The sequence below is a fragment of the Bos grunniens genome, chromosome 4 (genome assembly GCF_055505025.1).
Source record: "Bos grunniens cultivar Pamir isolate PY7600 chromosome 4, Bosgru_T2T1.0, whole genome shotgun sequence".
NCBI classification, from domain to species: Eukaryota; Metazoa; Chordata; class Mammalia; order Artiodactyla; family Bovidae; genus Bos; species Bos grunniens.
The window spans coordinates 109,774,599-109,797,606 of NC_141168.1; the positions used below are offsets into that span (position 1 = coordinate 109,774,599).

General features: G+C 39.3%; 1 protein-coding gene and 1 pseudogene across 8 annotated transcripts in view; one reads left to right on the plus strand and one right to left on the minus strand.

The window, feature by feature from the left end:
- HEPACAM2 (HEPACAM family member 2) overlaps positions 1 to 23,008 on the plus strand; it is a 61,385-nt gene that overhangs the window by 17,551 nt on the left and 20,826 nt on the right. For all 8 annotated transcript variants that reach the window (XM_086397890.1, XM_086397891.1, XM_086397883.1 and 5 more), the window contains exon 4: positions 19,276 to 19,572. In XM_086397890.1, the coding sequence (XP_086254016.1) occupies positions 19,276 to 19,572 (297 nt within the window). The remainder of the gene's footprint in view (positions 1 to 19,275; positions 19,573 to 23,008) is intronic.
- On the minus strand, positions 11,564 to 11,895 carry LOC147374672 (ubiquitin-conjugating enzyme E2 variant 1 pseudogene; annotated as a pseudogene).

Sequence of the window (23,008 nt, forward strand, 5' to 3'; positions counted from 1 at the left end):
GTCTGGCTAGTCTCTCTGCCCGTTTTCTCAGCCCCATTTTTAGAGGCAGGGTGCAGAGAGTATCACAGAGAAGACATAATTATTCTGCAGCAAGTTATTCAGCTTCCCAGCAAATCTGTAATGATTTCAGGTTTCACTTTTCTTTGGTTCTTTTTTCAGTTGCTGTAGTTGCTATTGTTATCATTGTGACTTTAATCTCATGTACAAAGTTAAGTTCACCAGACTTTTTAGTTCATGTCGTATGATCATCATCAACCCGTGCAAGATCTCTCTTGATCGTATTACTTTCCCGCATCCCCTCTACTCCGCAGCACCACCTCTAGTATGTCTAGCATTGTATCCTGCTTTCAGCCTCTCGCAAGGTTTCTCAGCCTTCACCCTAATGACGTTTTGACTGGACAACTCTTTGTTGTGGGTACTTGTCCTTTGCATTATAGGATGTCTAACAGCTGCCTAGCCCCTACCTGCTACATACCAGTAGCACCCTTCCCTCCAGTTGTGACAACTGAAAGTGTCTCTAGACATTGCCATATGTCCCCTGAGTGCAGGAGAGAGGGAGTGGTTTGTGCAAAAACTCCCCAAGTTGAACCAATGGCTTATCACATTGGGAAGCCATCTGATTGGTTACTGTCGTAGCTTACTTAGTGCACGGCCACAATAGCAGTATAACAAAACAAACAAGGCATGGCAAAGGAAAACTTCTCACCCTGTGGCGTGAGGGTGGAGGGTTCAGTTGGTTGAACCACAAGGGTAGAATTAAGCCTGGTAAATATATCTACTCCCTCATCAAACATATCTCCATAATGCTCAGAAAGGCCCTAAAGACTATTGTTTAAGTGCTTAGGAGGTAGACAGACCTAAGTAGGCAATGGGTTCCGTCACTACATATGTGACCTTAAGAAGTCCCTAGACCTTTCTGGGCCTCATTTATAAAATGGAGATGGTTAAAACTACTTCCCTACAATAAATGAAATCCTGTCTGAAAAGTAGCCAGTGACTGACACCAAGCAGGCATCCAGTAAGTGGAGGCTGTTTGTGTTATCAATACATCTGTCTTCTGTTTTCTTCAATAGAAAATTGATAGTCTTTCTTGAGAATGTGTGTTATTGATTCTTTGGGGAAAAGCACCAGCATACGTAGGTTTTTTTTCTGCTAGATCAAGCTTAACAATAAAACTGAGCTCCAGAAATGTGGTCGGAAAAGCAACTTCAGGGAAGTGTAATACAGTGGTATGATACAGGTATACAATACGATCTGCTTCATTAAGCAAAATTAAGATAAGAAAAATGGAACCATTGATTCTTTAAAAAAATCTTTTAATGTGTTTATTGGCTGTATCTGAATTTCAACAGTGAACAAATGACAGGTTAGGATAATGACAGGTTAGGATAATCAAAGGGACTAAGTACAAAGATGTAAATGGGATGTAGGAAAAACCCAGACTGTTACCAATAAAACCTGTTTCTGCACCTAGATCCAGAAGGACAGGAGCAAGGAGAGGTTACTGGGAACCTTGAAAAGTAAAATTCCATAAAGCAGGGGCCTCTGGTGGAAAGAAACAGCCAGAATGAGGAAAGGAACAAGGAGAACAAATATTTCAGCCTCATTTTCCTCCCTCATTCTAATCTTCTGCCAGGAATCCCCAGTGGCCAAATTCACCCAGAAATCAGAGGGAATGGGAACACTGCACAGGCAGGAACGTGGGACGCTGATTCTTAAAACTAGAAGCTAGCCAGTATTTTAGCAGAAGTGAGATAATGTGACAGTGAAATGTGTGAGAACGTCATAGATACTGTAGGAGTGCCCACAAAGGAGCATAGCGTAGGCACAGAACTCTGGAACGGAAGGCCTGGGTTCAAATCCTGCTCCTACTGCCTTAGCTCTCTGTGCCTTAGTTTCCTCGTCTATGTAATGGTGATAATGTACCTACTTCGTAGGTACTGTTATTATTCGGATTAAATCTGTTACTGTATGTAACTCGCTTAGAACAGTGACTCAGTGTGAGTTGCTCAGTTGTGTCCGACTCTTTGCTACCCTTTGGACTGTAGCCTGCCAGGTGGCTCTGTCCATGGAATTCTCTAGGCAAAAATACTGGAGTGGGTTGCCATTCCCTTCTCCAGGGGATCTCCCCCACCCAGGGATCGAACCCAGGTCTCCTGCATTGCAGGCAGATTCTTTACCATCTGAGTCACTAAGAAAGCCCCACAGTGACAGGCCCATAGTAAACAGTATATAACTGTTGGCTACTATTATTAGTACAATATTATGCGTCTTTGGGAATTCAGAGGAGGAAAACATTACTTCTAGCTGGAGAGAAGGCTTGTTGTAGGAAGTAACATTTGAGATGGACCTTGAACGATGGATTTGAAGGAGGCAAGGGCAAATTTTTTGAAAAACATTTCAGGCACTAGGGATAGTAGACACAGACACTAGGCAGAGGGCAGAGTATTTGGCAAATGGTCCAGTTTGACTGGAGTATAGGATACAACAAGGAATAGATACAGCTTCCCCACTCCCCTCTGTCAGAAAATGGAATGTTCCTTTGAAACCTTGTATGAATCAAAATGGTGCAAAGTAAACAAGCATTACCTTATGACCTGCAAAAAGTGAGTCAAAAGAAAACACAGATCCCTGCAAAGTTCAAAGCTATGGAGGCTTGATGCTGAGATGCTGAGTGTAGTTCCCTGGGAAGGAGCTTGGTGGCACCACTTTTGCTGCTGGGGAGCCCACTACCTCTAAAACAGTTCCTGAAAAACAAACTCTGAATGCTATTTTTCATCTTTTTCTCAAGAAAGCAAAAGTCCTCTCCAGACTTCTCTCAGTCAGCTAAAACAGGTATTAATCCAGGTCTTTCATAAAAGCTAAGTAGCATAAGCAGAGCTTTGAAAAGCAGAGTCAGATTGCAGGGAGCTTTGAACACTAGGCATCATTTGGTAAACAATGAGGAAAATTATTTTTTAAGCAAAACTCCCAATTTTTTAAAAGAATATTTTATAAATAAATATTTTATATTTATTTATTTATATAATATAAATAAATTTATAAATTTATTTATTTATATAATATAAATAAATTTATAAAATATTTTATAAAATAAATATAATATATAATAAATATATATAAATATATATAATAAATATATAAAATATAAAATATTTTATAAAAAATTTTACAGAATATTTTATAAATAAATACACAAACATAGAGTAAATCAAGAAATGTTTGTTTAGAGAGCATGTTTTCAAAATAGATCACAAATGTCATACAATTATAGAAAGAATATATATAGGAAAGGAAAAAAGGGAGGTAGGATGTATTTTATTAACCTATCATAGCCTCCAATTAAAATAAATAAATTTATATTAAAAAAACCTATCATACAGAGAAAAAAGTCACCAATTTTGAGCTACATTCTGTAATTAAACACATCTAGATCAGATCAGATCAGTCGCTCAGTCGTGTCCGACTCTTTGCGACCCTATGAATTGCAGCATGCCAGGCCTCCCTGTCCATCACCAACTCCCGGAGTTCACTCAGACTCACATCCATCGAGTCAGTGATGCCATCCAGCCATCTATCTCATCCTCTGTCATCCCCTTCTCCTCCTGCCCCCAATCCCTCCCAGCATCAGAGTCTTTTCCAATGAGTCAACTCTTCGCATGAGGTGGCCAAAGTACTGGCGTTTCAGCTTTAGCATCATTCCTTCCAAAGAAATCCCAGGGCTGATCTCCTTCAGAATGGACTGGTTGGATCTCCTTGCAGTCCAAGGGACTCTCAGCATTTTTTCCAAAAAAGTATTGTTCACATAGAAATAGAAAAAACTTCATACATTGTATAATTCAGCATTAGTGTAGGGGAACCCAAAGAGGATTATCTGCTAGTCCAACCTAGTTCAGAATTCAGTGTCTCAAAGATGAGCCAGTCCCTTCATGCAGAAAGAGGAGAAATTATCAGTTTATTAAAGAGCATAAAGGAAGAAGGAAATTACAGTTCTTCACCAAAAAAAAAAACCAAAACACCACTCTTCAAACAAATTATATAAGATTTATTGCAATCACTAGTTATATTGTGTTAAACAATGACATTGTTTTTATAGCTAAATTTTTAGCTATATTTTTATAGTAGTTTTACATAGCCTTATATTCAGATAACAGTGTGAAAATATTCTGTCTGCCTTAAAACACAGAGAAATGGACTTACAAAGAATAAACTGTGACTATCTGCACCACCAGCATTGAATTAGAGTCAAAAATTTAGATTTGGCACTATCTGTTAGTACATGTAGTCATATTCTTGACTGAATAAGGTTATTCTGACATAAATGTAAACTTCCATTCAACTCCAGGGGGCACAGACCTAAGCATTCAAGTTACCTGAACATAGTGAAAGAAAATGGGAGGAGACAAATGAAATCAAATCTAGGGCTATATGGAGACATCCGTACATTATTTAGGATGTTCCTTATTATTTAGTCTAAATGATTTACATTAACATAGAAAAGGTACAAAATGGAAAACAAGATATTAAACCAGCCAGATATCATCAACTAAAAATTAATACAAAGAAACAATCACTCAGTGTACTAAGAGACAGCAGAAAATTGGGTGGGAGCGTTCTTTGTCCACTGAAGAAAACCTGATCATATTTTGTTTGGACGCAGACTCCAATAAGTTCTGTGTCCTCTGGAGAGTATAGCATTTAGCACAGTGTTATGAGTCTAAGCTGTCAGTTCAAACTGCCTGCATTAAACCTCTGGTTCTGCTGTCATTACTCTATGCGTCAGTTTCCTCCTCTCCTTATCAACACTGTCCCAGTGTAAGACTAAAGTGTATCTCTAGTGGAATGGGGATTATGTGAGATTTTATGTGTAAAGAAGGCAGTGAGTGGCACATAGGAAAAACTCAATAATATTAGCTATTTTGCTTTTCCTCTTTTTTTTCTTTTCATTTGGAGCCCAAACTACGCTGATGTAATTGGCAACATGACATCAAGAAATCATGGGAAACTTGGGTAATTTAGAAGATACCTTCAAAGAGAATACTGAAAGAATACTTTGGAAAGAACTTTCTTCCCCAGAAATTACCATTATTTAACACATTTCATTTTTCTACATGAAAATATTTCCTTCACATGAATCCTTTTTATCTTGCCATCTATTTACCTATCTCTGAACTTTAGCCATAAATTTAAATGAAAAATTTCTGGGGAAAATTTCATAAGCAATTACAGATACATAAAAATGTCATTTGCATGATCTTGAAATACACTTTTGTTTTGCTATATAGTTTAATCTGACATAGTAAAAATATCGAATAAGATCTTTCTTTCAACATGTACATGTTCATGCCCTAATCTTATAATTATCACAGAAAATGGTGTTACACAGTGTATAAAGTATTTAAGTGGAAGGAAAACCATAATCACTGATAAAGGCTTTAAACTCCTAAATTTCCTTTCCTTTCCTGTGTTATTTGAAAGAATTAGTATATCCCCATGTGAATAAGTTCAGATTTTATAGAACATATCTTTTATTTATAGACTGAACTTTCTTCCTTGCATTCTTTTTAGACATAATCTATGCAAACCTCACAGAGAAATGCCTGTCTTGAGTAAAGACTAATGGTGGGTAGTTGAAAGAAGAATGTTTAGAAAATTTTGCCATGAGTTCCACTTATACATTGTGAGGACGAATTACTAGATGATTTAAGAAAGATTTTATTTTTACTCTTACTATGTAGTAATTGTGAATAGTGTTAACATCTTCTTGATTATTTTTGCATTCGAATGCAGAAATTTTCACTGGGTCAACATCTCATCTTCTTGACCTTCACTTATTCACTCATTCATTCATTTATTCACTCATTCACTCATGGTTTGATTTGATTAAAAAAATCAAATATCATGGTCTTCTTTGTGCTAAGCAATTTACTACCTATCATATACCCCTTCAAAATTCACAGCCTTGTCATGGCAAAGGGGCATGTATAACTCACTGAACCTATGAGCCATGCTGTGCAGGGCCACCCAAGATGGATGGATCATAGTGAAGAGTTTTGACAAAATGTGGTCCAATGGAGGAGGAAATGGGAAACCATTCAGCCATTCTTGTTGGGAGAACCCTATGAACAATATGAAAAGGCAAAAAGATATGACCCTGGGGATGAGCTCCCCAGGTTGGAAGGTGTCCAATATGCTATTAGGGAAAGAGTGGAAGGCAATTACTAATAACTCCAGAAAAAAATGAAGCAGCTGGGCCAAAGCAGAAACAACACTCAGTTGTGGACGTGTCTGGTGGTGAAAGTAAACTCCAATGCTATAAAGAACAATATTGCATAGGAACCTGGAATGGTAGGTGCATGAATCAAGGTAAACTGGATGTGGTCAAGCTGGGGATGGCAGGATTGAGCACAGACATCTTAGGAATCAGTGAACTAAAATGGACAGGAATGAGTGAATTTAATTCAGATGACCATTATATCTACTACTGCGGGCAAGAATCCCTTAGAAGAAATGGAGTAGCCTTCATAGTCAGCAAAAGAGTCTGAAATGCAGTACTTGGGTGCAATCTCAAAAATGACACAATGACCTTGGTTTGTTTCCAAGGCAAACCATTCAGTATTACAGTAATTCAAGTCATCAAATGTAATCCAAGTAATCCAATGCCCCAACCACTGATGCTAAAAAAGCTGGAGTTTAATGGTTCTATGAAGACCTACAACATCTAGAACTAGCACCAAAAAAAGATGTGCTTTTCACCATAGGGGATAGCAATGCAAAAGTAGGAAGTCAAGAGATACCTGAAGTAACAGACAAGTTTGACCTTGGAGTACAAAAGGAAGCAGAACAAAGGCTAAGAAGAATTTTTCCAAGAGAACACACTAGTCATAGCAAACACCCTCTTCCAACAACAGAAGACATGACTCTGTGCGTGGACATCACTAGATGGTCAATACTGAAATCAGATTGATTATATTCTTTGCAGCCGAAGATGGAGAAGCTCTATACAGTTAGCAAAAACAAGACCAGGAACTGACTGTGGCTCAGATATGAGCTCTTTATTGCAAAATTGAGGCTTAAATTGAAGAAAGTAGGGAAAACCAATAGGCCATTCAAGTATGACCTAAATCAAGTCCCTTATTATTATACACTGGAGGTGACTAATAGATTCAAGGGGTTAGATCTGATAGATAGAGTGCCTGAAGAACCATGCATGGAGGTTCATAACATTATACAGGAGGCAGTGACCAAGACCATCCCAAAGAAAAGAAATGCAAGAAGACAAAGTGGTTGTCTGAAGCTTTACAAATAGCTGAGGGAAGAAGCAAAGCAAAAGGCCAGGAAGAAAGGGAAAGATATACCCAACTGCAATAAATTAAAAAATTTATACAATTAAAAAAAAAAAAAAAAGATATACCCAACTGAATGCAGAGTTCCAGAGAATAGCAAGGAGAGATAAGAAGGCCTTCTTAAATGAACAATGCAAAGAAACAGTAAAATAGGAAAGACTAGAGATCTCTTCAAGAAAACTAGAGGTACCAAGGGAATATATCATGCAAAGATGGGCACGATAAAGGACAGAAATGTTAAGAACCTAACAGAAGCAGAAGAGATTAAGAAGAAGTGGTGAGAATACACAGAAGAACTGTATGAAAAAGGTCTTAATGACCCAGATAACCACGATAATGTGGTCACTCACCTAGATCCAGACATCCTGGAATGTGAAGTCAAGTGGACCTTAGGCAGCAATACTGCAAACAAAGTTAGTTGAGGTAATGGAATTCCAGCTGAGTTGTTTAAAATTCTAAAAGATGATGATATTAAAGTTCTGCACACAATATGTCAGCAAATTTGAAAAATTCAGTAGTAACCAGTGGACTAGAAAAGGTCAGTTTTCATTCCAATTCCAAAGAAGTGAAGTGCCAAAGATTGTTCAAATTACCATACAACTGTGTTTATTTCACAGGCTAGCCAGTTTATGCTCAAAATCCTTCAGGCTAGGCTTCAGCAGTACATGAACTGAGAAGTTCCAGATGTATAAGCTGGGTTTAGAAAAGGCAGAGGAACCAGAGACCAAATTGCCAACATTTGCTGAATCACAGAGAAAGCAAGGGAATTCCTGAAAAACATCTACTTCTGCTTCATTGACTATACTAAAGCCTCTGAGTGTGTGAATCACAACAAACTGTGGAAAATTCTTTTTTTTTTTTTTTTTTTTTTAAATATTTCTAGGCTGGCGGCCTAGAAAAGCCTAGAAAGAGTTGCTCTTTTCTTCCGCCTCCGGGTCCGCGCGTCAGTGGTCTGCGCAGAACCCAGGAAAACCTGTGGAAAATTCTTGAAGAGATGGGAATACCAGACCACCTTACCTGTCTTCTGTGAAACCTATATGTGGGTGAAGAAACAGCAATTAGAACTGGACATGTAACAACAGACTGGTTCAAAATTGGGAAAGGAATACATCAAAGCTGTATATTGTCACCCTGCTCATTTAACTTCTATGCAGTATACATCATGCAAAATGCCAGGCTGGATGACTCTCAAGCTGGAATCAAGATTGCTGGGAGAAATACAAACAACCTCAGATATGCAGATTATACCACTCTAAAGGCAGAAAATGAAGAGGTACTAAAGAGCCTCTTGATTAGAGTGAAAGCAGAAAGTGAAAAAACTGGCTTGAAAATCAACATTAAAAAAAACTAAGATAGCGGCATCTGGTCCCATTACGTCATGGCAAATAGAAGGGGAAAAGGTAGAAGCAGTGACAATTTTTTTTTTCCCTTGGGCTCCAACATTATTTCAGACAGTGATTGCAGCCATGAAATCCAAAGATGCTTGCTTCTTGGAAGGAAAACTATGACAAACCTAGACAACATACTAAAAGGCAGAGTCATCACTTTTCCAACAAAGGTCCATATAGTCAAAGCTATGGTTTTTCTAGTAAATCATGTATGGATGTGAGAGTTGGACCATAAAGAAGGCTGACCCAGAAGAGTTGATGCTTTCAAGTTGTGGTCCTGGAGAAGACTCTGGAGAGTCTCTTCACAACAAGGAGATCAAACTAGTCAATCCTAAAGGAAATTAACCCTGAATATTCCTTGGAAGGACTGATGCTAGAGGTGAAGCTCCAATACCATGGCCACCTGACTCGAAGATCCAACTCATTAGAAAAGACCTTGTTGCTTGGAAAGATTGAAGGCAAAAGGAGAAGGGAGCAGCAGAGGATGAGATGGTTGGATAGCATCACTGATTCAGTGGATATGAATTTGAGCAAACTCCGGGAGATAGCGGAGAAGGCAATGGCAGCCCACTCCAGTACTCTTGCCTGGAAAATCCCATGGACAGACGAGCCTGGTAGGCTACAGTCCATGGGGTCATGAAGAGTCGGACACAACTGAGTGACTTCACTTTCCCTTTTCACTTTCATGCATTGGAGAAGGAAATGGCAACCCACTCCAGTGTTCTTGCCTGGAGAATCCCAGGGACAGAGGAGCCTGGTGGGCTGCCATCTATGGGGTCGCACAGAGTCGGACCCAACTGAAGTGACTTAGCAGCAGCAGCAGCAGCAGCAGCTGGGAGATAGTGAAGGACAGAGGAGACTGGCATGCTGCAGTCAGACTTAGTGACTGAAAAACAACCTATCATATAATATATAGAAACACAACACATGTTCATTATTTTTTCCATAAAATCACTACGTTAGCCATATTTTCTTGTTTCTTTTTGTTTTCCTTTTGGTTTGGGTCTTTAAGAATTAAATAAAATATATAGGGTGAAGATCTGTCATTTATCTTACTGATATGGCATCAACATGCTTATAATCTTTATCATTTAATGGAAACTGTTCTCACTTTCCTTCCTTCACCTATTTATACCATCACAATATCATCTTCTTCAGAAAGGCTCACCTGCCCCCCATCTTGTCTCACCTCCTTAGCATCCCTAAGAGGTTTGCTATACACCTTCAGCACCCCATTCCCATCTCTCCCCAGAACTCACTTTCCATGAGCCCCTTCCACTCATAAGCATCTCCGGAAAAAGTAGGAGTTCTGTGTTATTCACCTTTGTATCCCTAAGGCAATACTTGGCACAGATTAAAAACTCAACAGAGGCCAAAGGTTGTCCAAACTACCATACATCTGCGCTTATTTCACAGGCTAGCCAGGTTATGCTCAAAATCCTTCAGGCTAGGCTTCGACAGTATGTGAACCATGAATTTCCAGATGTTCAAGCTGGATTTAGAAACGGCAGAGGAACCAGAGATCAAATTGCCACTATCCGCTGGATCATCGAAAAAGTGAGAGAGTTCCAGAAAAACATCTACTTCTGCTTTATTGACTATGCCAAAGCCTTTGACTGTGTGGATCACAATAAACTGTGGAAAATTCTGAAAGAGATGGGAATACCAGACCACCTGACCTGCCTCTTGAGAAACCTACATGTGGGTCAGGAAGCAACAGTTAGAACTGGACATGGAACAACAGACTGGTTCCAAATCGGGAAAGGAGTATGTCAAGGCTGTATATTGTCACCCTGCTTATTTAACTTATATGCAGAGTACATCATGAGAAATGTTGGCCTGGATGAAGCACAAGCTGGAATCAAGATTTCTGGGAGAAATATCAATAACCTCCGATATGCAGATGACACCACCCTTATGGCAGAAAGGGAAGAGGAACTACAGAGCCTCTTGATGACAGTGAAAGAGGAGAGTGAAAAAGTTGTCTTAAAACTCAACATTCAGAAAATTAAGATCGTGGCATCTGGTCCCATCACTTCATGGCAAATAGATGGGGAAACAATGGAAGCAGTGACAGACTTTATTTTTTTTTGGGGGGGGGCTCCAAAATTACTGCAGATGGTGATTGCAGCCATGAAATTAAAAGATGTTCCTTGGAAGAAAAGTTATGACCAACCTAGATAGAATATTCAAAAGCAGAGACATTACTTTGCCAACAAAGATCGGTCTAGTCAAAGCTACAGTTTTTCCAGTTATTATGTATGGATGTGAGAGATGGACCATAAAGAAAGCTGAGCACCAAAGAATTGATGCTTTTGAACTGTGGTGTTGGAGAAGACTCTTGAGAGTCCCATGGACAGCAAGAAGATTCAACCAGCCCATCCTAAAGGAAATCAGTCCTGAATATTCATTGGAAGGATTGATGCTGAAGCTGAAACTCCAATACTTTGGCCATCTGATGCAAAGAACTCACTTGTTGGAAAAGACCCTGATGCTGGGGAAAGATTGAAGGCAGGAGGAGAAGGGGATGACAGAGGATGAGATGGTTCGATGGCATCACTGACTCGATGGACATGAGTTTGAGTAAGCTCTGGGAGTTGGTGATGGATGGGGAGGCCTGGCATGCTGCAGTCCATGGGGTCACAAAGAGTTGGACATGACTGAGTGACTGAACTGAACAGTATCTTAAGATAAACTGCCTTTGAATGGGAGCTTTCTTTCCAGTACTTTGAAGTCTGCAAGATGTATCTAGAAAATTTACTACTGTGGAAAATGAAGACTGCTTAAATCGAATGGGGGGCAGGGGAGGGCCTGTGGTTTTCTTTTTGATTAATTGCTGTAACACTGTCCTTCAGGCAGCTGAGGGAGTTTCATATTTTCTTTAGACATCATTAGACACTGAAGTTCTTGCAGGAGAACTTTGACGCTATAAAATTCTGCCATTTTGCTAACACTGATATGGCTCTTGGGTCCACCACTCCATTAGAACTATTAACTCCATTCATATTAATTTTTGTTACAAATCTTACAAAGAGAGGGGGTGCTTCTGGGTATTTAGGTACACATTCTATTTTAAGTTTGTATATTCGGTTTTCATAAATTGTTCTTGGAGGCCCAGTTATCATCCCTGTCCATCTTGTGTCCTGTCTGCATCATCTTATAGACCCCAGCTAACTGGGCCATCTCCTACTCCTTTCTGGCCTTCTTCGAGTTCTTCCAACAGTCAGAAATTGCAAGGGACTTTTTCCTCATGCAAAAAACTGCTGTAAGTTGTCGTACCTCAAGCTTGCTGCTTACAAAACTATCTGTATTGACGAGCACAACCAGAAGGAAGGGGCACGTGGTTTGTTACCCGTGAAGTGATGACTAAACCAGGGCTGGTGACAGAACCTACAACCAGAACAAGATGCTCACACGGTGAGACACACAGGAATGAGACCAGCTAAGAGGCTCCAGGTTCTCATCTGGAGCTCCAGCTCTTTCTGGGGAACACTCTTGAATGCAACGGAAGACAGTAACCTCCACCACCCACATGGTGAAATGTTCATGAGAGGACTGTGTGTATGAGGCTGCTCCAACATATGTGGATTTAAAATGTAACGGGCTTACTCTTCTGGCACTCCATTTTTGGTTAACTGTCAGGGTAGCCTGTGGGATGCTGGATCAGAAGATCTGGCTGCCAAGGGCTACTCTTTGAGGCCCTGCAATCCTGGCCAAGGCAGGAGGAAGTAACCTGTCATAATACGAGCATCCTGAAGATTCTGGTGGGTTTTTCACAGTTCTACCCTCTAAGATCTATGCAGAAATCACAACGGACCCCTTAACCAGTGGGGCATCTCTCAGTCACCCCTCAGGATCCTGTTTCTTTCTCTCATTCTTCCTCAGGGGCTTCTCTGAAGTCAGGGCCAAACGGACATCCCCAAGGCTCCTCCCCCAACTCAGACACCCAGCATCCAGTAAAGGACTTCATCTATTTGGGGATACCTCTGCATCCTCTAGGGGAGCCTTTGATGTCGTCTAAAGAGCCACCAGCCCCCGACTCATCCGGAGTAGCTCTGGTCTCACCCCTTGCCTGCTCCGGCCGTTCAGCAGCGCCGCACGGCTGGGCCCTTCCTCTCAACAGGGCCCTCACGCTGCCCTCCATTTGCTTTTGTTTGTTTTTTCTGACCTTTAGAAAAGTTCCTCAATAATGTAGTAAGTGTAATATTTCAGTATTCCCCCGTAGAGGCCCACATCATAATTTAGAATTTCAGGATGAATCACCTCTTCTGTTTTCTTGAGGTGCTGTTTCTGTGACAATTTCCTTCACAAAAACAGGAATTGCTTTTTATTTTGGCAGAAAAAAAAAAGTATAACAAAGTCAGGAGTGACAGTGTATCGTTGAGGTTATGATGTCATAACCTGGTGTTGGCCTCGGTGGAATACAGTGTCAAGCCAGTAATACAGGCAGGTATCTACTTGCAGTTCACGAAATGTGCATGCCCATCTGTGCTGTAAATTATAACCCAGTAACCACTGCATTTTGTGTACAACATATGGCACTGCTCATGGGGAAGTGCTCTAAGTGATAAATACGAAAGAAAAAAGGGTCATTCACAGTAAATACTTACCATCTGCTCCCGAACAGGATGGCAAGCAGCATCAAGATGGAAATTTAGGTTCTGTTCCCACCCAGCCATAAATTGTTAAACAGAACAGATGATATATGATTTTACAAGTCACTTAGTAAACACCCATGCCTGAGGCAAAGGGTTCATTTCTATTGAGAGTTCTCTGCCAAGGGCAAGAAACTGAACCACAGTCAAAATAGAACTATCCATCTGTTTTCATCTTCAATGTCAGAGGCCACACTGGTTGAATCACTCCAAATATCCTCAGTTGGATTGCTCATGCCATGAATAATATGCTAAGCTGCATTTCAAAGTAAATGATGGTCAGCTTGACGTGGTAATGAAGAAGGAAATAGCATCATCAAGTAGTCAGAAGAAAGTAGATTGTAAGCAGTATGTAGAATGTGATAGATAGATCAGTCCATCTGTGTGCGTGAGAGAGAGAGACGGTGGGTAAAGAAAGAAGACTTAAGACTTTCCTGCTTAAGAATCTGTCTGCCAATGCAGGAGACACAGGTTTGATCCCTGGTCCAGGAAGATCCCACATGCCACGGAGCAACTAAGCCCGTTTGCCACAACTACTGAAGCCCACTCCCTTGAGCCCGAGCTCCGCTACAAGAGAAGCCACCGAAATGAGAAGCCTGTGCACCGCAGCTGGAGAGTAGCTCCCACTCATCACAACTAAAGAAAACCTGTGTGCAGCAGCAAAGACCCACTGGGGCCAAAAAGAGTAAATAAATAATTTTTTAAAAAAGAAAGGAAAAAGACGTAAATATCATACCCTGAAATATGGATGTTCGTTCTCTGAGATGAAAACAAATGAGTTTTCATCTTCATGCCTCTCTGGAATTTTAGGATTTTCTGCAGTGAAATGTATTTCTTTTTTTTTTTTTTTTTAATTTATTTTTAAAAGAAAATCCATCCTGAACCCTCCTCCCTCCTCCGTCCCCATACCATCCCTCTGGGTCGTCCCAGTGCACCAGTCCCAAGCATCCAGCATCTTGCATTGAACCTGGACTGGCATCTCGTTTCATACGTGACATTTCACATGTTTCAATGCCATTCTCCCAAATCTTCCCACCCTCTCCCTCTCCCACAGAGTCCATAAGCCTGTTCTATACATCAGTGTCTCTTTTGCTGTCTCGTATACAGGGTTATCGTTACCATCTTTCTAAATTCCATATATATGCGTTAGTATACTGTATTGGTGTTTGTCCTTCTGGCTTACTTCACTCTGTATAATAGGCTCCAGTTTCATCCACCTCATTAGAACTGATTCAAATGTATTCTTTTTAATGGCTGAGTAATACTCCATTGTGTATATGTACCACTGCTTTCTTATCCATTCATCTGCTGATGGACATCTAGGTTGCTTCCATGTCCTGGCTATTATAAACAGTGCTGCGATGAACATTGGGGTACACGTGTCTCTTTCCCTTCTGGTTTCCTCAGTGTGTATGCCCAGCAGTGGGATTGCTGGATCATAAGGCAGTTCTATTTCCAGTTTTTTAAGGAATCTCCACACTGTTCTCCATAGTGGCTGTACTAGTTTGCATTCCCACCAACAGTGTAAGAGGGTTCCCTTTTCTCCACACCCTCTCCAGCATTTATTATTTGTAGACTTTTGGATCGCAGCCATTCTGACTGGTGTGAAATGGTATCTCATAGTGGTTTTGATTTGCATTTCTCTGATAATGAGTGATGTTGAGCATCTTTTCATGTGTTTGTTAGCCATCTGTATGTCTTCTTTGGAGAAATGTCTATTTAGATCTTTGGCCCATTTTTTGATTGGGTCATTTATTTTTCTGGAGTTGAGCTGGAGGAGTTGCTTGTATATTTTTGAGATTAGTTGTTTGTCGGTTGCTTCATTTGCTATGATTTTCTCCCATTCTGAAGGCTGTCTTTTCACCTTGCTAATAGTTTCCTTTGATGTGCAGAAGCTTTTAAGGTTAATTAGGTCCCATTTGTTTATTTTTGCTTTTATTTCCAATATTCTGGGAGGTGGGTCATGGAGGATCCTGCTGTGATGTATGTCAGAGAGTGTTTTGCCTATGTTCTCCTCTAGGAGTTTTATAGTTTCTGGTCTTACGTTGAGATCTTTAATCCATTTTGAGTTTATTTTTGTATATGGTGTTAGAAAGTGTTCTAGTTTCATTCTTTTACAAGTGGTTGACCAGATTTCCCAGCACCACTTGTTAAAGAGATTGTCTTTAATCCATTGTATATTCTTGCCTCCTTTGTCAAAGATAAGGTGTCCATATGTGCGTGGATTTATCTCTGGGCTTTCTATTTTGTTCCATTGAACAAATGTATTTCTTATAAAATCAGGTAAAATATGCTGAATTCTAATGAATCATATCAGAAGCAAGGAACTTAAATTCATCAAAGTGTTAGGTTCCGAGAACTGAAAGAGGTGCTTGTGTGGGGACTGATGAAGTTTGAGATAGTTGATGCTAACTCTGAGGAGCCAGATATAGCAGATAATTAAGACAGACAGAAGAGAAAAGATTATGCTAATCATGAAATCCAATAAATGAGGAAGTAGCAAAATCAAAATAAAAATGAGTATAGGGAAGATGAATGACAATCAGATTCCCTTATTTAGAAACATGTTTTACTTGAAACTAGAGTAATTATTAAATTAGATAATCAACCTTATTCACCAGCCTTCACTTTAAATTACTGTGGGCTTCCTCTGCAAATCAAACCCATTCTCCAAAATGGAAGAATTACTGCTTTTAAGAATACGCCATTATGTTGTGAGAAAGTGAAAGTATTAGTCGTTCAGTCGTGTCCATGAACTGTAACCCGCCAGGCTCCTCTGTCCATGGAATTCTCCAGGCAAGAATACTGGAGAGGGTTGCCATTCCCTTCTCCAAGGGATCTTCCCGATCCCAGGATTGAACTCAGGTCTCCTGCATTGCAGGTGGACTCTTTGCTACATGAACCACCAGGGAAGCAGTCCTAAAGTGATTCCAAATGGGAAAGTTCCCATAGAAGTTTTGAGTAATATCAGCAAACTTTGAAAGCAATATTTATCATCATGTGTGTTCTCAATTTGTTTTTATACTCATATTCTATAAACCCTGAAAACAAGTAGAAAGACAGAAACTTGTAGTGAGTGACCACACTTCTCTTTTTCAAGCCTGCCTTGCTCTGCTCTCAGAAATGCTCTCAGGCTTCAGTCTTTGTGACAGACTGGGGTCTTCTGCTACTCCAAACCTCTGTTGATTCCTCTCATTGATTTCCTATGATGTGAACCATAACCAGTGTCCACCAGACAGTGACCTTTGCTTCCCTAATGTTCTATCAGTGCTGTCAACTTGGGGGGGACCCTGCTGCTGCACTGGAGCTGAGATAATAGCAGCAGGAACCATGTATACAGCACCTAACACCTCAGTTCTCCTCACAGTGCCTGGAACAGTATCATGCATGCAATAGCATCTCGGTATTGATTTTGGTTGAATGAATGAAAACGACTTTTCATCCCCATTACACAACTAACTATTCAGTGGTTTTGCAACACACAATTCTAAAACAGAGATTTTCCCCTGAGACTGTATCACAGCATGAAACGAGAAAACAGTATGAGCTCTAGTACAGTCCCAGGAACAGAGCATTCATTTCTCTGCACTTGAACCCTCCATCTCCAGTTCCTGATTACTTTGAATTTGAAGGTACTTCTATGTTTGCTTTCTAAAAGCAGGATCACCTCATGTATATATATTAATATAAATCTATAGGTTTCCTTCGGATGCCTCTGTGTCTTTAGGAAGCAGATATGTGTAAAGTGTATGTCCTCCAGTTAATATAATTTATTGCTATGTACCTTCAGTTTCTGTTGTATCTTAGGAATCTCCCCAGTTGGTAGGTTGGTCGGAAAATGCTGATATAATGGAGAACCACTCTGGGAATCGGCACATTTGAGGTTGACTTGCCAGTATCCAAAGTAACAAGCCTGGCATGAATCATGGCGTTTCAAAGATAGCAAGACTGGCAACCAGTCATCTAGTCAATCTTTTTATAGCAAAGGTGAGGAAAGTGAGACCCTAAAAGCTTAAGTGGCTTTTGAAGAACATTTTGCTAATCGTTGAAAAAGTTAGAATTTAATCTAGATATCCTACTCTCTGATCATCACATTGTATTATTCCACACAATGAGAGATGAACAGGTGTTACCTTTTTTTTAAATAAGCATGTTTGAGATTAGGTTATTTCTGGGCAAACCATCAATAGCCTTATCCAGTTTATAAATTCCTTGAGAGTAGGAACTGTGTCTTATACATTTTTTATCACTCACATATTAAATATATTATGGAGCACTTAGTATCTCTCAAATAAGTATTTTTTGACTACTTGATTAACTGAGTACAGAATTAATATGTAATTAGACAATAATTTGTTGTACAACAAATAATACAGTTAGGAAAACAGACACTGTTTTGAAAAAGAAAGTTACACAACTTGGCAGGTTTTTTTGGAGAGATAATATGAATAACTAAATACATATATTTTAGAATCCTAGGTCTGCTATTTAATAGCTTTGTGACCATGGGAAAATTACTTTTTTAAATACCTCTTCCTTCACCTTATAATGGGAGTAACAATTACCTCATATAGTTGCTTTAAAGATTAAATGTGGTTGTCTGCATAAGTACTTAAAGTGCTTTCAGATGGCAAATAGCCAACAAATACTGGTCATGATCAGCTAAATTATGAGCACAGTAATACCTAAACCTTAAAGTTTTTAGAATATAAGTCAGGATATAACTGAATGAGAAAAACCTGTCTAGCTGGGGAATGTTTTTTTTTAATCTTTCTTATTTGTTCTCTGAAGAAATCAATGGAAAATGTGTCTTAATCTGCAGATAATCTGGTGCCATAGAAATAGCAACCTGCTCCAGGAATATTGCTATGTAAGGAAAAAACACCATGGGATAGCCATGATTAAGTAGTTTATTGATGATAATGAAGATGTATTTTTTTCCAAATGGAATCTAAACTTAGCTTGTGGGGAGGAATTTTTAAGTTTTTTTAAACTCTTAAAATGTCATGAAAATATGGAATACTCCTGTACTTTTTTGCATAAATTTGTGCTCCATGTAAAACTATGTAACTTTTAAATATTTGCATCAACTGTCCCAGCACTTAGAAGAAAAATAGATAAAATCAGAAAAGTTGTCAAAGAGAAAGTAGTAGCCGTAATCTATTTTAAAATTACTTTTAAGTACAGCTGCAGTTTCAGAAAAATGGAATTTGTCTAACAAGCTTATAGATTTATCTATACATGACTCATGGAGAAGGCAATGGCACCCAACTCCAGTACTCTTGCCTGGAAAATCCCATGGACAGAGGAGCCTGGTAGGCTGAAGACCATGGGGTCGCGAAGAGTCGGACATGACTGAGTGACTTCACTTTCACTTTTCACTTTCATGCATTGGAGAAGGAAATGGCAAGCCACTCCAGTGTTCTTGCCTGGAGAATCCCAGGGACAGGGGAGCCTGGTGGGCCGCCGTCTATGGGGTCGCACAGAGTCAGACACGACTGAAGCAACTTAGCAGCAGCAGCAGCAGCATACATGACTCAAAAGCTTAGCACCACAATTATGATAACAGTGTCTGTAAAATTATATCCTAAGTTTCAAGGCTTTCACTGTTTCAGACAAGTTCAATCACATCTCAAATGACTTCCTTTTCCATGGATATCAGAATAAAACACTTTTAGGTCCTTATCGTTACTGGGAGTCTAAAGTGAAGTGAAGTGAAGTCGCTCAGTCGTGTCTGACTCTTTGAGAGTCTAAATGAGAACCTAATTGCCCAAGTTTAACATGAAGACTTTCATGAAAATAAAATGGTGCTAAACTCTCCCAAACTCAATAACTGTGTAGTGATTATTTATGTCACCCCTTTATTTCTCTTTTCAATTAATGCAGATGGACCTTATGGACTTCGAGTTAATTCTGATAGAGGACTAAAAGTAGGGGAAGTGTTCACTGTGGATATTGGAGAAGCCATCTTGTTTGATTGTTCTGCTGACTCTTATCCTCCCAACACCTACTCCTGGATCCAGAGGACAAACAATGCCACATATGTCATTAAGCATGGGCCTCGCTTGGAAGTTGCATCCGAGAAAATAGCCCAGAAGACAACTGACTATATGTGCTGTGCTTACAACAACATAACTGGAAGGCGAGATGAAACTCACTTCACCGTCATCATCACTTCTGTAGGTAAGTGGAACGTAAAACGCAGGGATCCGATGAAACCCAAATGCCTGTTAGCCTTGCTCTGCTCCTATTTTATACTTGTGTGGAAGAGAATATCATTGTGTGTATCATATATTCTAGGAAACTCTTTTTTGAGCTAACTAAGCCATGGTTTCTAACAGTCAAAGAAAAAAAACCCAAAGAAGAGTGGAGAGAGAAATCAGTTGCTAGCTCTGAGGGGCTATAAAAAAAAAAGAGAGAATTCAGTACAATCCTTCTAAATGTGCATTCTTGCTTTCCTGATTTTATAAACAGGAATAAAAGAGAATCAGATTACTCATTTATAAAAGTTTATATATACAGTTGCATTAAGTCAGATGAACACACCTCCATGAATTAGAAATGCGGTTTCCCTACCATCTGGTTTCCTTCTCACCATCCTTCATGGGCTTCCCTTCTTCTTTCACCATTTGAAACCTGAAATCTGTGAGATTTAGCAACAGGGGTCTCAATACCTTGGAAACGACAGAATTTTGTAAACTTGTGAAATTGGGCATTTTCTAGAAGTCATCTAATTTTTAGAACGGTCATAAATCCAAAGAGTTAAGAATCATTGCCTAAAATACTTATGTCCACCAAATTCCCAGCTTTCTGAGCCTTCTCTTCTGTCTACAGTATGATTTCATTCACTCCCATAGTTCCATGTGACACTGGTACATCCAAAATTTGTAAGGCTCTAAAACTGTATACACAATTACCTTCTAAATGTCTCCACTTTGACGTGCCAGAGGCAGCATACAGGTCCAATATATCAAAAGTGAAACATCTTCTTTACCCTCAAATTGCTGTTCTTTCTGTTTCCCTATTTAAATGAATGGTCTCTTGCCTGGAAAATCCCATGGACAGAGGAGCCTTGTAGGCTGCAGTCCATGGGGTCGCAAGAGTTGGACACGACCGAGCAACTTCACTTTCACTTTTCACTTTCATGCATTGGAGAAGGAAATGGCAACCCACTCCAGTGTTCTTGCCTGGAAAATCCCAGGGACGGGGGAGCCTGGTGGGCTGCCGTCTATGGGGTCGCACAGAGTCAGACACAACTGAAGCGACTTAGCAGCAGTAGCTACCAACCTTAGCCAGAAAGCTAAATGCCATCCCAGACTCTTTTCTCTTGCTTATTGCCCGGCCCAACATCCAATCAAGTTTGTCGATTTTCCTTTCTTCCTGTCTCTCAAGTCCATTCTCCTCTCTCCTCTTTCCTCCTTCTTTCTTTCCTTCTTCTCTTTTTCCTTCCCCTTCTCCTCCTAAATATCTTCTCCATTTGTACCTTCTCTTTCTTTGTCTTTATAGCCCTGGTGCCTAGGATAGGACCCATTACATAGAAAGTCAATGTGTATTTTTTTTAATAAGTAAAACAAGAATATAATCCTTAGAATTTTCAGTACTTGACCCTTAGGCCATGTGCATCAGAATCACATGGGGATATCTAATAATGTATTTTCATTAAGATACCTCAGACCTTTCGGATCAGGACCCGGCAGCTCATAAATGGGATCTGAATATCCAGCAAGCGCAAGCGAGACACCCATTATGAGCCATTAAGAGTTGTAAGACTATTATAAATATACAGATTGATAAATATATGGTAGGTGGGGTCTTCCCAAGACTCCCTAAAATCGAGGGTATTCATATTTGCAAAAATCATCTGTGTACACTGGAACTTACATACAAACATGGTAAGATTTTGTTTTTACTCTTATGAATAAAATGCTTCATAGAAGAGTGCTATCCAGTGGAACTTTTGCTTTGAAGGAAATGTTTGATATCTGCTCTATCCAATATAAGTACTTCCTAGCTTCATTTGGATTTTTTTTATTTTTTCCTCTTTCTTTTTTAAATTACGAAAGCAATTTACAGGAGACTTGGAAAACACAGAACAAAGTTACATATAGTTTCTCTTTATATTGTACTTCCTAGTATAATATAGTACTTCCTAGCCTCATTTGGATATTTTTCTTTTTTTCCTCTTTCTTTTTTAAATTACAAAAGCAATTTACAGGAGACTTGGAAAACACAGAACAAAGCTACATATAGTTTCTCTATATATTGCAGTTATTTTAAAGTAGATAAATTAAGAGTTTTAGTTGGAGTTTCAATATCAAACTCTCAAAAATTAATGGAATGAATAGACAGAAAAGTAGAAGGATATAGTAGACCTGGAAAGCACTATGAGCCAATGCAACATAATTAAGATTTATACAATTTTTACACAACAGTAGTATGCAAATCCTATTCAAGTTCCCATAGCTCATTTGGCTTTTGAGCACTTAAAATATGGTTATGCCACTGAAGAACTGAAGCTTTTATTTTGTCCCTATTAATTTTAATTTAAGTATTTCTAGTAGCTAACATATATCTAGTGACTATCATATTGGACAATGCAGTGCCTGAATTATGCTTCATTTGGGCAGTAGTTAATAACATATTTTCCTTATAGGTCTCAAAAACATATATGTGTTTGTGTTAGTCTCTCTGTCACGTCTGACTCTTTGCGACCCCATGAACTGTAGTCCACCAGTCTCCTCTATCCATGGAATTCTCCAGGCAAGAATACTGGAGTGGGTTGCCATTCCCTTCTCCAGGGGATCTTCTTGACCCAGAGATCAAACCCAGGTCTCTTGCACTGCAGACAGATTCTTTACCGTCTGAGCCACCAGGGTGTTTAGGGTTATATAAACCAGGCAATCAATCTTTCATTATTTGACACCTGTTATGGACCAAATACTAGGGTAAATGCCATCTGAAAAAAATAATTCCTGCTAACAAGATGCTCACAGCCTGATACGGGGGGGTGGCAGGCATGTAAGTAAACAGCCAGCATACTTTACTTTCTATTTTACCAAGTTTTTAATATATTTAACCAGCTTTTTACCTCAATGGTTAACTGAAACATAATTTTTAAAAACAGCATAATTAAGTATGTAATTTTGTGGCAATCTGGATGTTGTCTTAGACTTGTTCCTCATACTCACTGCAAGTGAGAACATGTCTATGATATGTAGGTGTGTACTGCACTGAAACCTTTCTTACTACCTAAACTTTTTCCATAATATTCAGCCAAGCTATCATCATAGTATCAGAATCCCCCAATATTTGATTCAGATCTTTTTACCAAAGTCCAAAGACAGCTACAGTCTTAATATCAAATAATCACCTTTTGCAAAATCTAAAAAACCTGTTTGACCTGTACAGAGAGCAGACATTTGTTATTATTGTAAATAAGAAGAGCAGGTGCTTATTTTTCAGAGTGATTCAGTGCTGTCAACATTCATGACCTCTTTGTGGTTTGTAGAGCTGTTTTCCAATCCCCAAATGTCCACAGAACTTAAACAGTAGCAAATGGCAAAGAAAATGAGTAGTATTAATGTGTTTTAAGTATTTGATTTTTAGAAACTTTTCCAAA